We start from the raw sequence: 20,513 nt of genomic DNA, 5'->3' as shown, positions 1-20,513 counted from the left end.
GTCCCAGCGACCGGGACGCTTTGCTGCCTGGGATAAGCGGACTCGGAGGGCAAGCCGGCGGCGCCATTTTGGAGAGTCTCTGGAGGGCGCTCGGCGCTACACTTTTGGCTGCCTCCTAGCTGGGGGGCGCGCGACGCGGCCTTCTCGCACCGTCACCTGGCTGCTTAATTGGTCCGTGGTGGTACCTCTCTGGCCCAGTATTGGCAGGGGGGCCGCCACTGAAGAGCACGGAGACCGGATTGTGGGGTGCCAAGGTACTCGGCCGCCCGAGGGGCGATCTCCTCGTGCGAAGGCACACGGGACTCTCTTACGGAAGGGCCCTGCATAGCGACCTTTGGAGGGCTGGTCCTGAGGGTCCCCGGGCCTGGATTTCAGCGAGGGCGCAAACGAAGGGGTCCCGAGGGCTCTGTGCCGGACGCCAGCATCGGGGTGAGGTTCTTGCCGACTGTTGCCTGCTACCTGAATTGGAGGGAACTCCCGGTGCCCGCGGCACTGGCGGCTCAGCGGGCGCTCTTGGGGGAGTGACGCAGTACGGCTAACGGAGTGTCCCGACCCCGGGGGTCACTGTCCTGAGCCTCGTCCTCCCGGCTGCGTCTACCTGGGGCCTGGAGGTGGGAGTGCGGCGGCACTTCGCGGCCATGTCCAATTCACAGCGCAGGATGGGGAAGACGGTGAAGGAGGGGACCTCCAAGTCATCGCAGCAACCAGCGTCGCCTGGCGCCAGCGGGTCCTCCAGACAATCAGATGATGAGGCACCAGCGACTAAAGCGTTCATGAAAGAGCTTTTCGCGACTATTAAAGAGGACATCTCCGAACTAAGAACACAGTTGGCATCAGACCTCCGGGAGGTGAGGAGGGACGTAGATGGGATTGGCGAAAGGGTGGCGACGCTGGAGGACCATGACCTTAACATGGCAAATGATGTGCACCAGCTCCAGCAGGACGTCATACGGCTCACGGAGCAGAATCTGGATTTGCAAACCCACGCAGAAGACTTGGAGAACCGCTCCAGGAGAAATAACATTCGCATCAAGGCGGTACCGTGGGATGGTGAATCGGGAGACCTGCGTGGATACGTCCAGGCCTTGTTTCTTCAGATCTTAGAGGATGAAGAGCTGCGGGACATCCAGATGGACAGAGTGCATAGGGTGGGGCTGCCTAGAAGGGGAGGGGGCCCGCCGCCAGATATCCTCGTCTGTGTGCACGACTTTCAGGTCAAGGAGAGGATTCTGAGGAAAGCTAGGAATATCACCTCATTGCAATTTAGGGGCCATTGCCCCCAGCTTTACCAGGACCTGGCAGCGACTACCTTACAGAAACGAAGGGACTTCCGGCCTGTGACCGCCTTCCTCCGGGAGCGCGGGGTATCCTACTCCTGGGGTCATCCTTTCCGGATTATCTTTCGGTGGGAGAACAGGCTGAGGCAGATCAATTCCCTGCGAGTGGCGAAGGATCTCCTGGGCATCGAGGAGGAGGAACCATCTCGGGAGGCTCGCAGCTCACCGTTCCGAAGGAGGCGTCGCTCTTCTTCCTGGCACAGGGTGGGCCCGTCCCCAGAGCGGCAGCGACCGGACCCAGCGACTAGAGAGCAGGAAAGAGGGGCCGCTGTGGCGTCGGTGGCCTCCGCCACCGCGACGGATTCCCAGGAGAGCTCTGGAGCAGCATGACCCCGACATCATGGCATGGCGTCGGAGGGGCTCTTGGCCTGAGGTCCCCGGGGTATAATGGTACTTTTGGAGAAGACACCCCGGACCTTGGACCTGGGGGTCACCGAATTGACACCCCTGCCCCAATTCCAGTCCAGTAGGGGACTTCCGAACCTTGACCTGCTGGAACTGAAGACCGCGAGATTCAGGTTCAGTGCCTTAAGTTGCACTTTGTTGTTCTTTGTTCTGGGGGGGGTGGGAGGTGGGTTTGTTAGCGCTCTAACTGTGGATGTCATGGCAGGGCGGTTGGGGTTGGGGATGGGGGTCGGGGGGGTGGTGGCGGCGACAGTGTGTAATGATTGTGTGCTGAAGGTACCTTTGTTGATATTCCCTCCTGTATTTCCTATGGGACCCTTCCCTCGAGTCCTTGTGTCTGCCTCTCTTCCTTGGGAGTGGGCTCAGATGCGTGTGCAGGACCGGTGCGGGCACCGTGGCTGTTTAGGGGTGTGCACGACGTGGAGTCTTTTTTGTCCCTTATGCCTATCAGCGTAGGAACTTGGAATGTGAAGGGCCTTAACTCCCCGCAGAAGCGGCAGAAACTCTGGAAATACGTGGTGGATCACCATTTGGATGTGGTGGCTCTCCAGGAAACCCATCTAGCTAGGAGGGATGAGTTGAGGCTTCGTCATAGGCAGTTCCCTCTTATCTACAGGGCATCTGCGACCTCGAAGCATAGAGGGGTGGCCCTGCTCTTCCGGGCTTCTCTACATTTTCAGCCCAAGGGAGTGAGTGTGGATAAGGAGGGCCGATGGCTGCTGGTGAAGGGATTGTTGCATGGCCGCCTGTGTACTTTTGCTGTATTGTACGCCCCTAATGCGGGACAGAATGGCTTTCTGCAGGGTCTGCTGAACAAGATGGGGGATTTTGTGGAGGGTCACTTATTCTTATTGGGTGATTTCAATATGGTATGGGACAGGAGTTTAGATAGTTCTGGGGCCCGCAGGGCAGACACTGGCGTCTTCTCAGACGAAACTACACGGCAATTAGGTGATATGGGAATGATCGACAGCTGGCGCTTTATCCATGCTCAGACCAGGGATTACACCTTCTTTTCCAACGTGCATCAGTCATACTCCCGCATTGACTATATCTTGGTTAGTCAGGCTCTTCGGGGGGACATACAGTTGGCTACTATCTTTCCACTCTCGCTATCGGACCATAGTCTCGTGGTCCTGGGTCTACATTGGGCCCCCGGGGGGGATGGCTGGCGTAAGTGGTACTTCCCGGCAGCTCTGGTGCGCGATGAGGGGTCCTGTAAGGCCTTACGCAAGGCTATTGGTGAATTTTTTCTCCTCAATCCTCCTGCGGACACGTCGGTGTATACCACATGGGACGCGTGCAAGGCCTCTTTAAGGGGCACGTGCCTCGCCCTCAACGCGAATCTGAACAAGCTGAGGCGCCAGGAGAGGGAAGCTCTTGAATCGGAACTGGCCTCTTTGGAACAGGCCCACAAGGAGAACCCCTCCAGGGTAACTCTGCGCCCCCTGACGGCGGTGCGAGGGAAACTGAGGGCCCATTATAATAACAGGGCGGAGTTTACTCTTCTGCGACTTAGGCGCACCTCCTACTCCCAGGGCAACAAGATCGGGCGCCATCTTGCCCGGCAACTCCGGGACAAACGCGAAAAAGATTATATAGGGGGAATTCGCGACCAGGCGGGCTTTGTACAGCATAGAGATGCGGACAAGGCAACCATATTCGGACGCTTCTATGCAGCGCTCTACTCGAGTGACGCTCTTGATCCGGGAGCACAATCCGAATTCCTGGTAGGTCTGCCTCTACCGAAAGTCTCTAAAGAATGGAATGACCTCCTGTCCTCCCCCATCACCCGGGAGGAGGTCTTAGATGCCATTAAAAGCCTGAAGATGCACAAGGCCCCAGGGCCTGACGGCTACACGGCCCTCTTTTACAAAACGTTCGCCTCTGAAGTTTGCGACTACTTAGTCTCCCTCTTCAACGCAATGGCGGTTGATGTTAGGACCGCGGACTCTATGGCCGAAGCATTGATCACTATTATCCCCAAGCCGGGGAAGGACCCTACGTTTGTGCATCTTACCGCCCGATAGCACTTCTCAATTTGGACGCCAAGCTGTACTCCTCTATTCTGGCGGGTAGACTGCAGGATCTGATGCCTGCCCTCGTCCATCCTGATCAATCTGGGTTTATTAAGGGCAGGCAGACTCATGACAACCTGCGCCGCGTCGTACATCTCATAGAAAAGGCGGAACGATTTCGCTTACCCGCGGTGCTAGTGGGGCTCGACGCGGAGAAGGCTTTCGACCGCGTCGACTGGGGTTTTTTGCGTCAGACGCTAGTGGCCTTCGGGTTCTCCCCCCTTTTCATACGGATGATTGAGGCCAACTACAGTGGCCCTACCTCTCGTGTGTTGGTCAACGGCCACAGGTCCGCGAGTTTTCGCCATTCCCGGGGGACGCGCCAGGGATGTCCCCTTTCGCCCCTGCTTTTTGCCCTTAGTATAGAGCCGTTAGCATTGGCGGTGCGGGAGGACGAGAGGATTCTGGGACTTCCCTTTACAGGCGAGCAGCATAAGATTTCGCTCTTTGCTGACGACGTCCTGTTGTCCATCAGGGACCCAGAGCTGTCACTACCGCATGTCCACTCGGTACTCTCTGCCTACGAGGAAGTAGCGGGCTTCAAGGTTAATTTCGATAAATCTTACATCCTAAATCTGACCTTGTCGGCGGGGGAGGTGCAACGGACCCGGCTGCTTACTCCACTCGCTTGGGCGACGGAGTCCTTGCTCTACCTGGGCGTACGTCTGACTTCCACCGTGAATGCCCTGTTCCACGCTAACTTCCCGCCGATGTTGTCTTCCGTTCGGACTGAGCTGGACCGTTGGAAGCCTAAATTTATCTCATGGCTGGGTAGGATACACGCCCTTAAAATGGTGCTCCTTCCCAAATTGTTGTACTTGTTTCAGGCTTTGCCTATTCCGATAGGGCTAGACTACTTCCGTCGATTGAAGACCGTGATGCTGAGATATGTCTGGCAGGGTGGTCGAGCACGGCTTCCATTTTCGGTCATGCGGCGCCCACGCTTGGAGGGGGGGGTTGGCTTTCCGGACATGCATTTGTACTACAAGGCCGCTCAACTGAGGATCATCGTGGAGTGGTCCCAACAACTGTCGGAAAAGCATTGGCTCCACATGGATCGGAGCGTTGTGGGCCGCTCCATCTGGGATCTGGCCTGGAAGCCTAAAGCAGACCGGCCCAAAAATGCTTACATTAGCACTCCCACGAGCACAGTGTTGAAGGTCTGGGACACGGTGAGCGGCGATGACCGTTGGACCACATTCCCGTCCCCATTCACCCCGATTCATTTCAACCCGGCCTTTCCCCCGGCTCTGACGGACGGTCCCTTTGAAGCATGGAGGGAGGGTGGCTGTAGAGCCCTCACCCACTTGTTCCATGGCGTCGAGCCCCTCACTTTCCACAACTGTATGCGGGACTATGGCGTTCTTCCAACGGAACGCTTCAGACATCTCCAGCTCCTGCACTGGGCGACGTCGCCTGCTGTAGTGGACGCTGCTACCAGACCCTTGTCGAAATTTGAGTCCTTCCTTCTTCGTACCTCCACCATGAGGGGAACGATTTCTTTCCTGTACAAATTATTGCTGGACTCTGCCGTGGCACCACGGCCGAGATATCAAGACCATTGGGAACTTACATTGGGGAGGGACATTTCAACTGGTGAGTGGCAGGGCCTATGGAGGGACGTGACGGCGCACAATCACTCTACTGACCTTAGAGAGGCACATATGAAACTCATCTTTGACTGGTACCTTTATCCCTCTAAATTGCATCGCATATTTCCCACTACTTCAGATAGGTGTTGGCGGGGCTGTGGGATGTTGGGAGACTTTTGCCATATATGGTGGGAATGCCCCACCATCAAACCATTCTGGGCTGAGATCCTATCCCACATAAAAGACATTTTGGGTTATCCGATCCCGGACTCCATGGCTTTTGTCTTACTGGGGCTTAGGGACCCACTGCTCGAACACCAGACTAGGGCGGATAAGCGTGTTATGTGGTTGTGTCTGGGTGCGGCTAAAATGACTCTAGCAGCTGCGTGGAAGTCCCCAAATGCCCCCGCTATTTCCTTGTGGCATGCCCGATTGTGGCGTCTGTTGAGCATGGAACGCCTCTCTGACATCTTTCTGGGGAATTTTAAGAACTTTGTGTACAACTGGGGCCCGCTTGTGCGATTTCTGTCCCGAGGCCTGCCTTCGGCTGTGTGTCCTTCAACGCTGCGGTCCCTTCATCTCTTTCAAATATGATTGCAAGAATATCTGTATTGCGGTGGGTGCTTGCTGGTCGCTGCCACTGGGGGGAGGGTGATGTTGGGGTGGGACGAGGGTGGGGGGATTGTTGGGGACATTGTCTTGAGTTTCTTCTTTAGTTGCGACTGGCTCTGACTGGGGAGGGCTACTGGGCCTTGGAAGGAGTTTGGGCTGTTCTTACTATCTGCGAGTACTGAGTCCACTGTTGCGATGTCTATCCTGGGCCAGGAACCGACCTGAGTGGACTCTTCCCCGTTGCTTTGTTGGACTATTGCCAGCTTCTTGTGGACTTTGGAGCTTTGATGCCCTTCTTCTTCGAATGATTCCCTCCCTATTTTTGCTTCCCCTGTGTGGGTTTTGTGGCGGTATGTCGCCTGTCTTTCTCTCTTTCTTCCTGATTCCTCTCTTACTGTTTCCCTACCCCTCTTGTTTCCTCTGATATACTGCAAAATAAAAAAATTTTAAAAAAAATTTAAAAAAAAGGATGCCTGATCTACATTAGGAGCATATACGTTACACAGAGTCACATCTGAGCCATTGTGGCGACCCGCCACTACCACAAATCTCCCTTCCAGATCCACCAGGTGCAGCGTCGGCTGGAATGGGACCCCCACCATAACCCATATCAATGCACCCCCTAGCAAAAGCAGAGTACGTCGTGTAAAAATGTTGCCCTCTCCACCTGCGCTGCAACGCTAATATGAGTTTCCTGGAGGAAAGCAATGTGGACGCACCAAGTAAGCATGCACTTTATGGCGTCTCAACATTGTATGTATCCCCTGTACATTCCACGTATTGCATTTTAATTCAGGTAGCGTCCCCATATTGTGAGCTAGGTCTCATAAACAACTGCTCCCTCCTCGTGGACACACCGGTGGCCCTAACTACCCCAAAGAAAACCCCATCCAAACTAGCAAACTAACTATTCCTCCGGTAACTACTGAGGAACAACAAACAGACAAAGATAGGGGAGGCGGCTGAGAGCCGGGAAAATCCGGTCCACAGTACTACCAGTATCTGGCGCCATACCCCCAATGATGAATAAGCCCCAATAGCTCGCGGGGCCTTCTAGTGTGAGGGAACCGCACTCTTCAAACACCCATTCGCCCCTACCCACCCCACTGATCAATATCCACTAGAAACCCATAGGGGAAAGAAGAACAAACAAGGGCCAAACCCCCCTGAAAGTTCTCAGGGAAAGGTCCCACAGTTTTAAGCATCAGCAATCTCATCTGCTGTCCCAGGCGCCACATGAGGCAGTCGAACACTCCCGCATCAGATTTGTCGGATTCTGTTCCCACTAAGCGCTTTTCTGATTCTGTTGCCCCCACCAATGCTGCACCTCTTTCCTGGGATATTGCCATCACTGCCTGCAATGCCTCCGATCGTACCTTCACCGTGGGCCGCTGAGCGTTAGGACAGCGCCTTCGGATGCGCCGCGACCTGCATGGGCGATGCACTTCTGCGGATGCACCCATATTGCGCCCTGCTTCACCTGTGCCTGCTTTATAAGATTCCAACCATGTCCACGCCTCTTCAGGGCTATCATCAAAGAATGTTTTACCGTCCATGGCCACCCTCAAGCGCGCAGGAAACATACACAATACTGGAGGCCCTCTTCTCGGGGTGCTTTCTTAACTTCCAAGAACGAAGCACGGCGGCGCTGCACTTCAAGCGTGTAATCCGGAAACAGTGTCACATTACTACTGTCCACTTTATAGGGGCCCGAGGAGCGAGCCTTGTGCAGCAACAAGTCCCCCTCTTTGTAATGGAGTAGTCGCACCACCACCGGCCTGGGCGGTCTACTGGGCGCCAGCGGCCGAGCCGGCACCCTGTGTGCCCTTTCTAGGGTGTAGAAGGGGATCAGGCCCTTAGGGGCAATCTCCGTCCGCAGCCAATTTTCCAGGTAATCCACCATATTGGCCCCTTCCACTCCTTCCGGCAGCCCCACCAATCGTACATTATTTCTTCGGTTTCGCCCTTCAGCATCCTCGGCCCTCCGTTAAAGGGCTTGTAAGCGATGCATGACATCCCCCATCCGAGCCTCCAACGCCTTCTGGGCGGGCTCCAGGATCTCCAACGTTGCTTCAGTTTGTTTCACATGGTCAGCAAGCTTAGCATGATCTGCGCGAAGGAGGCCCAGCCCCTGTGCCACGTGCGCAATGTCCTGCTGAAGGGCATCCCTAGTGTCAGTGATGGCCTTTGGTATTTGATCACCCTGTTGCTGCATCATCCCCTCCGGGTGCGATGCTATTGTGTCCTGTTTCTCCTGATCAACCAGTTCTCGGGGCGCTACCCCTTGCTTCCCTCGTGGCTTCCCATGGAGGGCAGCTCTGGTCACCCGCACTAGTGCAGCCTCCCAAATTTTCTCTTGCTCTTCACAAACAAGTCACAGTCGCCAATCTATGCTCTTTGCAAGGAAGGTCCCTCTCTCCAGTGCTCGAAGCTATCCTCTCACCTTACAGCTACCCGCCATGCAGGGGTATCCTTCAACCTCTCCTAGGTACTCCCTGCTCAACCGCTTACTCCTCAACCTCCGTTCACCTCCAGTGATCCAGGTTCAGGGCACTTCCCCCCCTCAACAGCTTGCTCCACTTGCCCAGGTATCAGGCACGGAAGGATCTTTCTTTAGGGGCTGCATGTTCACGCCCTTGCACCATGTCGTCACCTCTCTCCGGGTCCAAAAGTGTCATCCGCTGAGTCTTCCCTTCGTCCGCAGCACACTCGCTGGTGGCACTTCCCCATTGGCGGCGGCCCAGGTGATCCGCCCTGATCGCCGCTGGTAATTGGCTGTCGCTCGCCCTCAGTGGCAATTTTCCCTGGCCTCAACTGGACCAGGATTGCAGCCAAGGCAGACCCTAGCCACCCCAGCAGTGGCGACAATCTGGTCTCCCAGGAAGAGACCCTCCGCAAGGCCCCTCACCGATCTCCGCTCTGCAGCACTGATGCGGTCCGTGCCACCACCTGTCCGTCTCCTCCCCGGCCTCTGTGGTCTCGTGGGCCGCTATGCTACAAGGCCAGGTCTCACAGTGGGCGTGTCCCAGCTGCCTCCGCTACAACTAGCCCTCCAGGGCCCTTGTTGACAGTAAATACAGTCCTGACAGAGCTCGTGCAGTAGTGCTCCTAATCACTACCAGTGGTGCTTTCTTGTGTAGCCCCTATCATGGGGCTCGTTGTCCGTCCGGTCTCAAAATGGCGTTCCGATCCGAGATCCGCTTCCACTACGATGCCTGCAGGTCGGGGTCCAAGGAGGAGAGATGCCGCTCAATCCCCCATGAGTCCCCGTTCGTCAGGACCGCCGCAGGCTGCGCTGCCGTCACCTCCTCTCACCGCTGCCAGCCGCTGCTCCGCCAGGCACCCCCGGGACCAGGTCAATGGACGCAAAGTTCGTAGTTCCACGGCCCCCACTCTGCCTGTACTGTGGGGGCCTGCTGGTATGAGGGCGGGTGTCACTCGCAGCTCACCTCTACGCACCCACGATCTCCAGAGCTCTTCCTCCGGTGCCGCTTCCGATGCTAAGCGGCCGCCATCAGCGCCATTTTGATCGCTCCCTGGCCAAGCTCGTCACCTCGCCCAGCCTCCGGTCGCCAGCAGGCATCCAGTCTCGCCCAAAATCATTGGTGGGAGCGCTCAGCACCCACGAGCGCAATCTCGGATGCTCAGGCGATTAATTCCGGTTCCCAGAACAGGAAAATTAATGGGGTCGGTGTGGAGCTCGAGGCTCACGCGACCATCCTCATCGGCTCCTTAGCCACGCCCCCTCTTGTGCATGGCTGATGTTTATGTTATTGAATCTTTACCAGTAGGAGTACACTTATTAAAAGAATATTATTCTTTTTTACCTAGGTTAAAAAATAATAAAAATGTATCGCTGTATTAAGTGTTTCTAGAGAAATAAGAGGTTTGTTGTGAAGGCCCGGTTTTAATCTGAAGTATATGTGGGTTATCATGGACAGCCATTTGTTGCTTCTTTCAGGTATTCCAGGTATGCCTGGTAGGGAAGATTTTTAGACTGTGTTTTGACTCAACGAATCATTGTATGTTATTAGAATTCCAAAGGAAGTGAAGTTGTGATAAAAAAACAATACTCAAAATGTGGGGCCTTGCACAACACAGGAGGATTCAGCGATTGTAATCGAGACAGGGAAATGGGTAAAGCATTTTTTCCAAGTACTAAAATAATCAATATTATGACAAGAATACATAATCCATTTTGAGCATGAAAGTAATACTTTTTGAGAAAATATATTTAATACTCATGGCGAGATATCAGTTTCTATTAAATATACAAAAAGGTACTAAATAATATATAGAACTGTTAAGATCTGAATTAAAATAACCATACTTACATATTGATCTGACGTTGCTACCTTAATACCATACTTAGACACTCCCATGATAAACTCCTCGTCGGGTGGCACAAAGGGCAACTTTCCATCTTGCTTTGAAACAAAAACAGAGAAACCTTTAACATCTGATATTTAACATGAAAGGATCAATCAAGGGAAAGTAAGATACTGATCACAAGTAAAATGTGATCACCAATTACACAGAATAATACTTGATTCTAATCCCATTTACACTATAAAGCATTTGGTCAGCTAAACATAAATTTCCACTCCTTTTAATTTCTGCCATCTCATACATGTGTTGACGAAGGTAACCGCTTTGTCACTATGCTTACTTTTAAACTGCTAATCCTCAGGGAAGATCGGTGCTCTATTTCATCAAATCATAAATTGCGTTCTCCCATTTTTTCTTCCGACTTGATTTTAGCAGTCACTAATAGACATTCCTGGTGATAGATTCAATGCTCCCAATCAGTACTGCAATTGACATGTTAACACAATGATCCTTAAAACACTTCAATGTTAGATCCCTATCCCATATTTTATAGTACAATAGCTGTTTGTGACAACCCTACCTAAAAATGTTAAAGCCATCTAACAAAGGCAAATATTTAACATATAGCTAAGGGATGGATTATAAATACCATATTTAGTGACTATAATTAGTGAAATATATTTCGATAAGCATTTGAGATTTCAATTTAACACAACCGGAATTATTTTTTTCAATAAAATCGATTGAAAACAGTAGTGAGAAGTAACCAGGGCATGTTTGGAAGTACTGGTGTTTTTATGCACAGCAGGGTAGTCAGTTGGCAGGAATTTTTACATCGGCTCCTGGTCTAACCACCACAATAGGTCAGTTACTGAAGCCTTGGTTGTCAGTCATACCATCATATCAGAATAAATGGCCTGTGGCTAATATTTTTTCTCGAAGTCATCTGCAGAAGTACTAGTTGATCATAAGATTTTGTTTTGAAGTCATATGAACATCCCAGTCCAGCACACAGTACCGTACACAGTACAAATTCCACAGTATGACTTGTTTTCTTTCAAATTTTCAAATCAATGTAAAAGGAATGAAAATAGATCTTTCAGCGACTACAGTTGAGACAAACTACAATAAGTGGAGACTGTAGTAATAAGAAGCTGCAGCCTAGTAACAAATTTCACTGTCGACAAAACTAAGCCATTTCTCAGCTTGCACTTATCCAGAACGTGAAGCAGTCACAAAACAGCCTACTTTACCCAGATGTTCCTAAAATACAAAACCAAAAGGCAGACAATGCTAGTGATCTTAATTTCCCCCAAAGCTAAGCTTAACACCAAAGGGATAGAGCAGTGGTTCCCAAACTTTTTCAACCCGCGGCTCCCTTGACCCATTGGTCATTGCCCATGGCTACCTACCCATTGTTACTTTTTTTGGACGGTGGGGGAGGGGGGGTATGTAAGTTCGGCCTCTGGAGTACTTGCATTTTTCTTCCTGAAAATAATTGGGATGAAGCTGATGAAGGATTTATAATCATATACGCAGGGTGTTTCGTATTACTAAGGCGGTGCCTCTAATAAAATATTCCTAGTTACACTTCTTTGCCCATGCCTTTTTTAGACTACCCTCTCAAACTTTTTTATCCCACTTACAGTGGTAGATAGCACCCCTATGCAAGTAGGCCCCATTGCCAAAGTGTTTCTGCGTTTGAAGAATATTTGCATGCACTTCAATTTCTACCCATGTCATAAGTGCCAACCTGACTCAGCAGGGTGACTCACAATTTTTTAAACCACATACAGCTTTATTTTTGCTGTCTCATTCCTAAAATAGGCTCCAAATCAATGGCAGTAAAATAAATTACTCTGATTTTTTTTTATACGTCCTGATTTCTTGCTTTCAAATGTTGGCATTATGCAGTATATAGTGTTTTAGTTCCCTGTGCTCAAGGAGAGAGACGGCTTATCTGTAAATGTGTGTGTACTGAAAGAAATGTGTAAGAGAAGGACCTATGGTTCAAATACAAATGTTAATACTTAATGCTTAGTGTGTTTAATAGACAGGACGACTGTACTTTCCTAATAAGTTGCATTGGTGTAAAATGCATTTGGAAAAAAATGAAACTCTTCACCCCTTCGACGCTGATGACGAGCTGGGCTCGTCATGAGGTAGCCTCCTCGCACGCTCATGACGAGCCCAGCTCGTCACGTAAAGTGCGCTTTTAAAAAAGTCAGCGTACGAGCGGAATTCCGCCCGCACGCATGCGGCTAACGAATCTAACAAAATAAATCAGGCATCTTCAACTTTCGGAGTGTTGGAACGTGGGGATTCAGTGAAATAAGGAGGACCAACATCATGCGTGTAAGTCTAATTAGGTTAACTGAAGCCAACAGACCCTACAACATTAAATAAATTAAAGTGCGTGGTGCGCGCTCCCCTGGCTAGGTTTGACGGCTCCCCAGGGAGCCACAGCGCTCAGTGTGGGAACCACCGGGACAAAGAACAAGCATTTTCGATGCAATAGGTCTCGCATTTGCAAGACTTTAAGCTATTGCCATTGTTAATGACAATGCCTTTTATTTATCTGTTTTGATAACTAACACATAAATAAAAGGCATTGTAATTTACAATGCCAATAGCTTAAACTCTTGTAAATGCAAGACCTAATTTATTTCAAAGAAGCAGCCGCCATTGTCCCGGGCTGCTTGGAAAGTGAAAGGGTGCATAGTGCACTGAATGTTGCAGGAAAGCACTTCATGCCTGCAGTAGAAGAAACGCATTAAAGAAAATAGTGCTTAAAACTAAATAAGACATACAGTATAACAACAAGTAGTAAAAGGGCCCGTCCTAATGGGAGGTTACAAATGAAGACAATGCGGTTCTAAGGAGGAACTAACAAGCCTATACCAAATCGGAAGGCAGAATTTACAAAGGATAATGACACAAGCCAATGAAAAATATGGGAGGAGAGTGGGTGGGGCTTCAAGTCCATACTCAATTACAGCATGCCTCGCAGAGCATCGCATGCGCTGCCCAGGCTCTAAAAACAGCCTGGAATGATTTCCTGGTTGCCTCACGCTTTTATTGTGCCAGTGAGATCTGCACAGAAGGAACTGGCCCCCTGCAGCCGTAGCAGATATAGAAGCAACCAGTGGATTGCATACTTGAGACGCGACCCGCACAATCAGTGTGGGAGGTTATGTGCAGTTTTATAGGACATTAAAGTGCTACATAAACAAATTATGTTTTCACTCCTAAAACTGGCCTATCATCCTGTCGAGGTCGACCAATGAACGGGCAATGAGGTGGACACTGAACATCGCTGATTAAGCTCTGAAAGACATGTCATATTGACACAATTATGAATACTACTGAAGATTCACAGTGTGTTGTGTCAGAGTTGGGAGAAGCGGAGACGAAAAATGAATACATCTGTAAAGTGGGCCAAGCCTGAATACAATCTATTTTGTACTGTCAGTAAGGAAATGCATGGTGGAAAATGCAAGTCACATCTTTGGCTGCTCGCCACAACAGGCCAGGAGCGATTCGAGGAGGGCAAACTGACGGGATCTCAAGGCCCGGCTTGAGGCAGACCTAAACTTTTCAAGCCACGGGGAGATAGTGTGCTGCCCAGAATCAAAGTGCGTCAAGAGGCAGAGCCAGGGGTCCACTTTGTGAGGTCCCTTGGGCCTTCAATAAGCAAAGCGACTCATCAATTCAATGGTTTTCACTGCTTGACCTCAGAAGAATGAAAGTCCGAACAATGAGTCCTGGTAACAGAGATTTTAGGAGTCACAGTGGTATGAGGGGTGAGTGGGAAGTAAGCGCCCGCCACCTCTGGTAGTGCACGTCTTCCTCAGGTGCTTTTAAAATCTTTGAGTTCGGCTGGCATGTAGGGCTGCAGATTTCTTGTCAGCCTAGCTCTTCTGACGCGCTGGGAGGGCGGGGAAAGCAGCCATGAGTCCGGAATTCCTCAATGGCCGGAATCTATACAGGCCTGTATGCTGTGGAGCGTGGTCGGGGTTTTTTCGCACATCCCAAGGACCGCATAGGATTCACTGGACAGACCTTGTGTGCTCAAGTTGGAAACTATTATTCATTTACGAGACACTCTTCGACCAAACGACTGGATGGTCAGGTTAGACTTACAAGACGCTTATCTTACCATTCCTATTCACACTTCTCACACCAAATTCCTTCAATTTCAATGGTTAGGCGTCACCTACTGTTTCTGCTCCCTTCCGTTCAGCCTTTCGTCAGCACCTTGGTGCTTTACAAAAATCATGAAACCTGTAGTGGCTTACCTACGGTCCTCTGGATCAGACTGATCATTTACCTGGACGACATTCTGCTCAGGAACACCGACAAGCAGAATCTCTTGTCAGACCTGAATACCACCCGATCTCTTCTCCTGGATCTGGGTTTCCTTCTCAATATCAAAGTCTATGCTCATTCCTTCTCAAAGCATCGAGTTTCTGGGTTTTCCTGTGGACTCTTCCACAGTGTCTCTTCTGCTCCCACAGTCGAAGATCTTGACCATAAAGTCAGACATTTTTAAGTTCTTCATTCCTCTCTGATCTCCCTCAGGTCTCTTGCACGGATCGTCGGCCTTCTCTCTGCCTCCATCCAAGCTATCTTTCCAGGGCCTCTTCATTATCGCGCCCTTCAACGTTTAAAGATTCTGCACCTTCGCCAAGGTCTGACTTATTCCGAGGTCATCGCTTTAGATCAAGAGTCTTGCGTCGAGCTACAATGGTAGCTAGACCATTTAGATGCCTGGAACGGGCAAACTATCTTCGCTTCGGCCCCTTGTATTAGAATCGATGCAAGCCTATCGGGTTGGGGTGCCGGTTGTGGTCCAATATCGACTGGGGGTACATGGTCTCTCAAGGAGTCAAAATTGCACATCAATTGTTTAGAGATGCTGGCAGGCTCCTTTGCAATCCAAAGCGTCACGAAAAACATGGTGCGCTGCTCCATTCTCCTTTGCATGGACAATATTTCTGCTGTCCACTACATAAACCATCTAGGTGGCACCAAGTCCAAACCTCTAGCAGAACTCGCAAAGAGTCTTTGGGAGTATTGCCTTTCAAACAAACTTTCACTCAAAGCAGAATATCTTCCCGGAGATCTCAACTCCATAGCAGATTGGCATTCTCGCTACCTTCGAGACTCCACAGATTGGAAGCTTCTTCCATCCGTTTTCCGATCTCTCTCTCTCGAAAATTGGGCCCTTTTCATATCGATCTCTTGGCTTCTCGCTTCAACGCCCAATTGCCTAGTTTCTTCAGTTGGCGGCCTAACCCTCTGGCTTTGGCAACGGATGCTTTTCTCCAGGACTGGTCCCTTCATCTCAATTATGCATTTCTTCCTTTCATCATGATCAACACGGTTCTTTTTTTTGATAATCAACTTTATTGATTTTAATGAATACATATTTAGTAATAAAAACATAGCCAGCTTTTCACACAATAAGTAGTACACAGTAGCGAAAAATAACACAGGGGGGAAGAAGCCCCCCACATAGAGGAGTCCGACAAGGCACACCAGGCGACAATGTCCATAACCATGTCCATAGAAAAAGTCCAAGTAATTCATTCTTCTACCATCCCAACCCATTTACCCCACACTCTTCTGAACTTTTTGGGACAACCGCGGGCAGCATACATAGGACGTTCCTGCGTTGCGCACCAATCTATCCCCCTACGCCACCGCGTCATGGAAGGGGCTACCGGGTCTAACCAAAGGCTGCAATATTGCATTTAGCCATCATCAAGGCCGTGGTGAGACAAAGCTTCTCAGCCCTGTTCCTGTCCAGACCATCAGTCACCCCCAAAAGTATGTTCAGCGGGTTCAACGGGACCTCCCAGCTTGATTGGTTATCTTGTTCTGTTTTATTGCGTTCCCATTGGCCAATTGTTTTGCTTGGCCCTCTGGGAAATGTAGTCTTAGTGCTTATCTTGGCTGCTATTTAAATAAACGCAAGATTTGAAAGCATAATACTCGCCTCCGTGTCTTTAATAAAATTAAGACTTTCTTTCATAAATTACTAGGAAACTCTACATTACCCAGCAAATGAGGCCCGGCGTCTGCTGACAGTGCACACTGAACACGCAGCCCTAGGAGACCTGCTGGGCAACTACATGGGCACCAAACTCTGCCCCCGGCGGCAGCTTCCTGCAGAGGGCGTTCCCGTCTTCAACTGCCAGCATCAGCCAGGGTTCCCACAGAGCAGGCAGGAAACCCAAAACCACAGCAGCCTCCCTCAGTGCAGCCCAGGCACGTCACAGTTCTTCAGTTGGGTTGAACATTAAAACAACAAACAAACAAGCTGCTAATTAAAACAAGCAGCCAAACCAGCTGTGTGGGAGAGCTTGGAGGGAGGGGGTTTAAAACAACAAACAAAAACAAGCTGCTAATTAAAACAAGCAGCTGAACCAGCTGTGTGGGAGAGCTCGGTGGGAGGGGGTGCAAACATAAAGCATTTGTTTATGTAAGGCAAATGAAGCTCGGCTGCGATGCGCTCAAGACAACTGGTGGGGGTGGGCACAGGAATGCAGAAGCCTCCTGGCGCATGCTGCTGCTCGCTCCTGAGTCCCCTATTAGTATTATTATTATTATTAATGAATTTTGTAAGGCGCACAGCTACCCAGAGGTTGCCCGGTGCCATCTGACACAGAGTAGAAGGAGCCTATTGATTGAACAGCCACGTTTTATAGGCATTTGCTGAAATTCGTATAGATGGTTTCATTCCGGAGTGACATCGGGAGTGAGTTCCACAGAGAAGGGCCCAAGCAGGAGAAAGAGCGGCCACCCATGTGCGATAGTCTGGTCTTAGGAATCGAAAATTTGGCCTGAGTGGAAGAGCGAAGGAGGCGCGGCGGGAGGTAGGGATGGACTAAGGTGTTTAGATACTGAGGTGTTGTACCAGATTTGATTTTGTGCATATGGCTCAGGGCCTTGAATTTAGTGCAGTTTTCCACCCTAAGCCAGGAAAGACTGTGGAGCAAGCCTGAGATGGAGGCCCTACTAGTAACCTGGCAGAGTAATCCGGCCGCCGAGTTCTGCACCACCTGCAGTTTGCAAATCACCTCCTTAGTGTCTCCTCGATAAATGACGTTGCCATAGTCCAGCCAGGAAGTAATAAGAGACTGGACCACAGTTCTTTGCGTCGGACCAGGCAGCATCCAAAGGATTTTTTTGAGCCACATTAGGATGGTGAAGCAGATTGAGGCGACCTTGACCGCCTGCAGCTTCATAGTCAGATGGTCGTCAATGATTACACCTAGATTGCAGACCTGTCGTGAAGGTTGGGGAAGAGCACCCATTTGAGGAGGCCAGTGCTAGGGGCCCCAAAGATCTTCATTTTCCCCAAAAATTAATACTTCTGTTTTTTCGCCGTTCAGTTTTAGCAGATTGGTATGCATCCAACCTGCTATATTATGTAGCCCTGCCTTGAGGGAAGATGACTTGGATGCCTCTTTGGGGGAAAGGGAGAAGATTAGCTGGGTGTCATTGGCGTTGGAAAAAATGGAAACCCCAGTGTCTTCAGCAATCGTAGCCAGGGGCCATGACATAGAAATTAAACAATAATGGGCTGAGAATGGAACCCTGCGGTACTCCATGAGGAGAAGCATGGGTCTTAGAATTTGGCTGACGGAAAAAAGACTTGGAAAGTACGGTCAGTCAGGAAATCAGTGAGCCATTTGAGCTCTGCCCTGGTAACGCCAAGTGATTGTGACGCTTTTAGTAGGGCGGTGTGTGACAGTGTCGAAAGAGGCACTCAAATCAAGCAGTATGAGTGCCACAGTTTCACCCATATCAAGACAGTGGCGCAGTGTTTCTGTGACTGCCAAAAGAGTGATTTCCATGGAGAAACCAGCTCTGAAACCAGATTGTGATGTAGGAGATTTTTTTGGAGTCCACAAAATGCGTCAATTGCTGGTTGATATGTTTTTCTAGTAATTTAAAAAAGCTGGAAGTAGAGAGATCGGGTGGAAATTGGATGGTTCCGCCGGATCAGCATTAGCTTTTTTCAGGAGAGGGAGAACCATGGCATGCTTTCCTTCGGATGGGACAACTTCTTCCTGCAGGGATGCATTAAGCAGCTCCATGATTAGCTTTAATGACGATGGCTCAAGCTTCTGAAGTATGGGGAAGGGAAGAGGATCTCTAGGAGAGCCGGATTTAAGGCTGCCTAAAATGCGTTTAAAAGAGATGGTTTCCAGGGCGGCCAATTTTCTAAAGTGTTGGAGGGTACGGCGGTCTGATTAACCAGTGGAGCAGAGCTACCCGACGTAGGGGGGAAGTTCTGAGATTGCTGCACCACATTGGTTGGGCCTACGTTCAGTGCTGATTAAATTGTTTCCATTTTATAGGTGAAGAAATTGGCTAGGTCCTCACATTGTGTTGGATCGGATGGAGCTCGTATAGCTGTTTAAGTGAGTAGCTCATATTGTCTCTTATGGATGGGGCAGGGGTCGTGGCCCCTGGTCCCGTCCGGTTGCGGACAGGCGCAGACAGGATTGCCTTAGGCACGCCTTCGGCGCGCGTCGGCTATGCGACTGAAATAGTCAGTGGCTCCGCCTTTTGACCTTTGCCCTGTGTCCCGCCTCCTAACGCTGTTTCCCTCTACAGCAATCGGAACACTCCGTGGTGGACAGGGGATTAGGCGATTTAGCAAGAGAGTGGGAGTGCGGCGCAAATGCAGTTTGGTGAGTGTTTTTGCCATTTAAAAAATACTTTAAAAACAACCCCCCTTCCAAGTCAAATGAAAGAGTGTGATTAATACAGAAACAACTCGCTGATTTTAAAAAAAAACACTGCCTTTTAGAAAGGGCGCGCTTTCCTATCTGGTTGCAGCATGACTGTTCCTTCAAAGCTTGTTAGTTGCCTAGGCAATGGAAGTTACTTGGAAGCCTGAAGTGATTCCAAGAGGCCCTCTCCTAGAGCAGCGCATGCACACAGAGCTAGGAGAGACCTAAAAAGGAGATAGACATAATGGAATAGGAGTATAATTCAAGATAAAAGGTGCTGAAGCATTCTGCATAAGGTATAAAAAGCAAACAACATGCTTCCACTATCTGTGGGCGTGTGCTGATGACGGCCGGGAGCCGTCATGACCACGTCCGCGATCGGAATGTGCAGGAATTCCGGCCGCAGCCAGGGTGTTAAAAGCTTGTGTCTAGTATTCAAGTTCAGTAAGGCCAAACGTTCAATGGCCGACTTCTTTCTTGGGAGGCGAGAAAAGAAGTCTGTTACGGGGAAATTGTAACCTTTGGCAGAAGGTTTATACAGATCACTTTTCTTTTAATAAGTCACAACAGAAATAGAGTTCTGTATCCCTCGTTGAGACACTGCAAAACACAAATGAGGATTGGCAGTGCCAACATGTCTTGTGTATGACTAAAAGTGTCCTTTGTGTCATTGATGGGTTTAGGCACTGAATAAGTCATCATACATGCACTCTGCCACTCATCTTTGCACATACGCACCCATTCATCAATTCAATTAATCATTCTTAAAGACACCCTCTAAATACAGTGGCCGTATGATTGCAATAATACAATTAAACATAGCAGCAGGTGTCCAGCTTGCAAAGGTATTGCAAGTAGTCTATCCTTGTTTTAAAAAGTTCCAGCATGGCTGTCACATTCAGAATCAATGTGTTGGCCATCAAGGAATGGCAAAACAATGATACACTATGCATTGGATAATGGTCCCCTAGTTTAGAGGAAGTGGACAAGTGGGATGCAGCGTACTGCTGATGAAATGAATGGCAAGCAAGCGGCCTGTTAGCACTTCCCAGAGAGCTGTAGTATCCTCTTGAGAAATATTAAAATAAAAAAGGAGGAGCAAAGAAAAGAAAGGATAGCTATACCAGGAGGAAATGGAAACCTAAAAGAGCACTGAAGTATGCTAAGGTGGATGTACATGTGATCAGAAAATGCTGTCATTCACAGGGCAAGAAAGCCAAAGGCTGATGTGGATTGAACCATTACTACACGCAGCATGTTGTCATGGATGTAAATGACACTAAGGCAGACCAAAGGAACAATAAAGCGGTTCCAAAGCCTATCTGTCAATCTATCTGTCTATCTTTCTATCCATCTATCGATCTATCTATCTAATCTATCTATGGATGTAGGCATTATTTAATTCATTTT

The 20,513-nt window shown here is 49.8% G+C and overlaps 1 protein-coding gene across 2 annotated transcripts in view; it reads right to left on the bottom strand.

Moving 5' to 3' along the window:
* The window catches only part of ITGB1BP1 (integrin subunit beta 1 binding protein 1), a 381,224-nt gene that overhangs the window by 155,912 nt on the left and 204,799 nt on the right, over window positions 1-20,513 (bottom strand). For both annotated transcript variants that reach the window (XM_078647826.1, XM_078647827.1), the window contains one exon: window positions 10,359-10,451. In XM_078647826.1, coding sequence (XP_078503952.1) covers window positions 10,359-10,451 — 93 coding nt within the window. The remainder of the gene's footprint in view (window positions 1-10,358; window positions 10,452-20,513) is intronic.

This window comes from Lissotriton helveticus, chromosome 6, assembly GCF_964261635.1.
Source record: "Lissotriton helveticus chromosome 6, aLisHel1.1, whole genome shotgun sequence".
NCBI classification, from domain to species: domain Eukaryota; kingdom Metazoa; phylum Chordata; class Amphibia; order Caudata; family Salamandridae; genus Lissotriton; species Lissotriton helveticus.
This window is presented reverse-complemented; position numbering and strand designations above follow the sequence as displayed.